The sequence below is a fragment of the Egretta garzetta genome, unplaced genomic scaffold (genome assembly GCF_000687185.1).
Source record: "Egretta garzetta isolate BGI_Z169 unplaced genomic scaffold, ASM68718v1 scaffold27, whole genome shotgun sequence".
Lineage (NCBI taxonomy): Eukaryota > Metazoa > Chordata > Aves > Pelecaniformes > Ardeidae > Egretta > Egretta garzetta.
The window spans coordinates 2378162-2379122 of NW_009260400.1; the positions used below are offsets into that span (position 1 = coordinate 2378162).

Here is a 961-nt window from a genome sequence, read left to right on the forward strand (position 1 = left end):
GGGGTGACGGGACCCCCGGGGCAAGGAGGGGACGGGAGCTGACGGGCACAGCGACCTGCGCAACATCGACAGCACCGAGGAGAGCACAGACACGGAGGAGACGGTAAGAGGAGGGCCAGATCCTGCGCCGGGCTCTCTGCTTTCCTGAAACTCCTCCCCACTTGCTGCCGCCTGGGTCCTGGTGGGGATGCCTGGAGCAGAGATGCTCCATCAGGGTCCCCCGAGCCGTCCCGGCTGCATGCTGGGGCTACAACCGCCCGTGCCACTGGGACAGCCCCCAGCACCCTGCAGCAACCCCCTGAGTGTGCATTAATCCAGCAGCTCAGGCTGCAAAAATACCCCTCAGAGTAGAAATACGTTTTATCAGAGCTGCTGCTCCCGCACCCATGTCCTCCCGCTGGCTGCGGGACCCTGGGGGTCCCTGTGCTGGGCAGGGCGCTGGGTGTGATCCTGCTGCCCAGGCACACCAGAAGACAGCCACCCTCTGTGTTTCTCCTTACAGGTGAGAAACCACATGTTGGACCCCGAGGGGAACCAGTAGACAGAAGGGGGTGCCGTGGCCCCCCCGCGCGGCCAGCCCTTCCTGTCTTGTGTTCGTATTTCTTTTGAGGCTTCCAGCCAGCGCCACGCACGACATGAGGTGCCCGCTCTTGGCACAGCCATTCCCTGCTGCTGGCGCCGGCAGCCCCACGTCCCACCCCGGCGAGATGCCGGCCAGCCGTAGCGAGAGGAGTCTTTGTGTTCGAGTGTGCTTGTTTTCTTTTTCCTCCTGTTTTCAGACCTAGGGATAAGCAGACGTGGCCAAGAGGAGTGGGGGAGGAGCAAAAAAATAGGACCATATCCCAAAGGAGCATCCCAACTCCTGGCTGCCTTGCGTGCAAGCATCACCCCACCAACAGGGTGCTGTGGGGTGCAGAGAAAGCAGCCCTGGGTGCCCAGCCCCTACGGCACAGGTCACCTC

The 961-nt window shown here is 62.7% G+C and overlaps 1 protein-coding gene across 1 annotated transcript in view; it reads left to right on the plus strand.

Moving 5' to 3' along the window:
• Nucleotides 1–825, plus strand: part of LOC118452750 (RNA-binding Raly-like protein) — an 11530-nt gene extending 10705 nt beyond the window's left edge. The window contains exon 8 of the mRNA XM_035898808.1: nt 503–825. Coding sequence (XP_035754701.1) covers nt 503–541 — 39 coding nt within the window. The 3' untranslated portion in view covers nt 542–825. The remainder of the gene's footprint in view (nt 1–502) is intronic.
• The last annotated feature ends 136 nt before the right edge of the window (nt 826–961 follow it).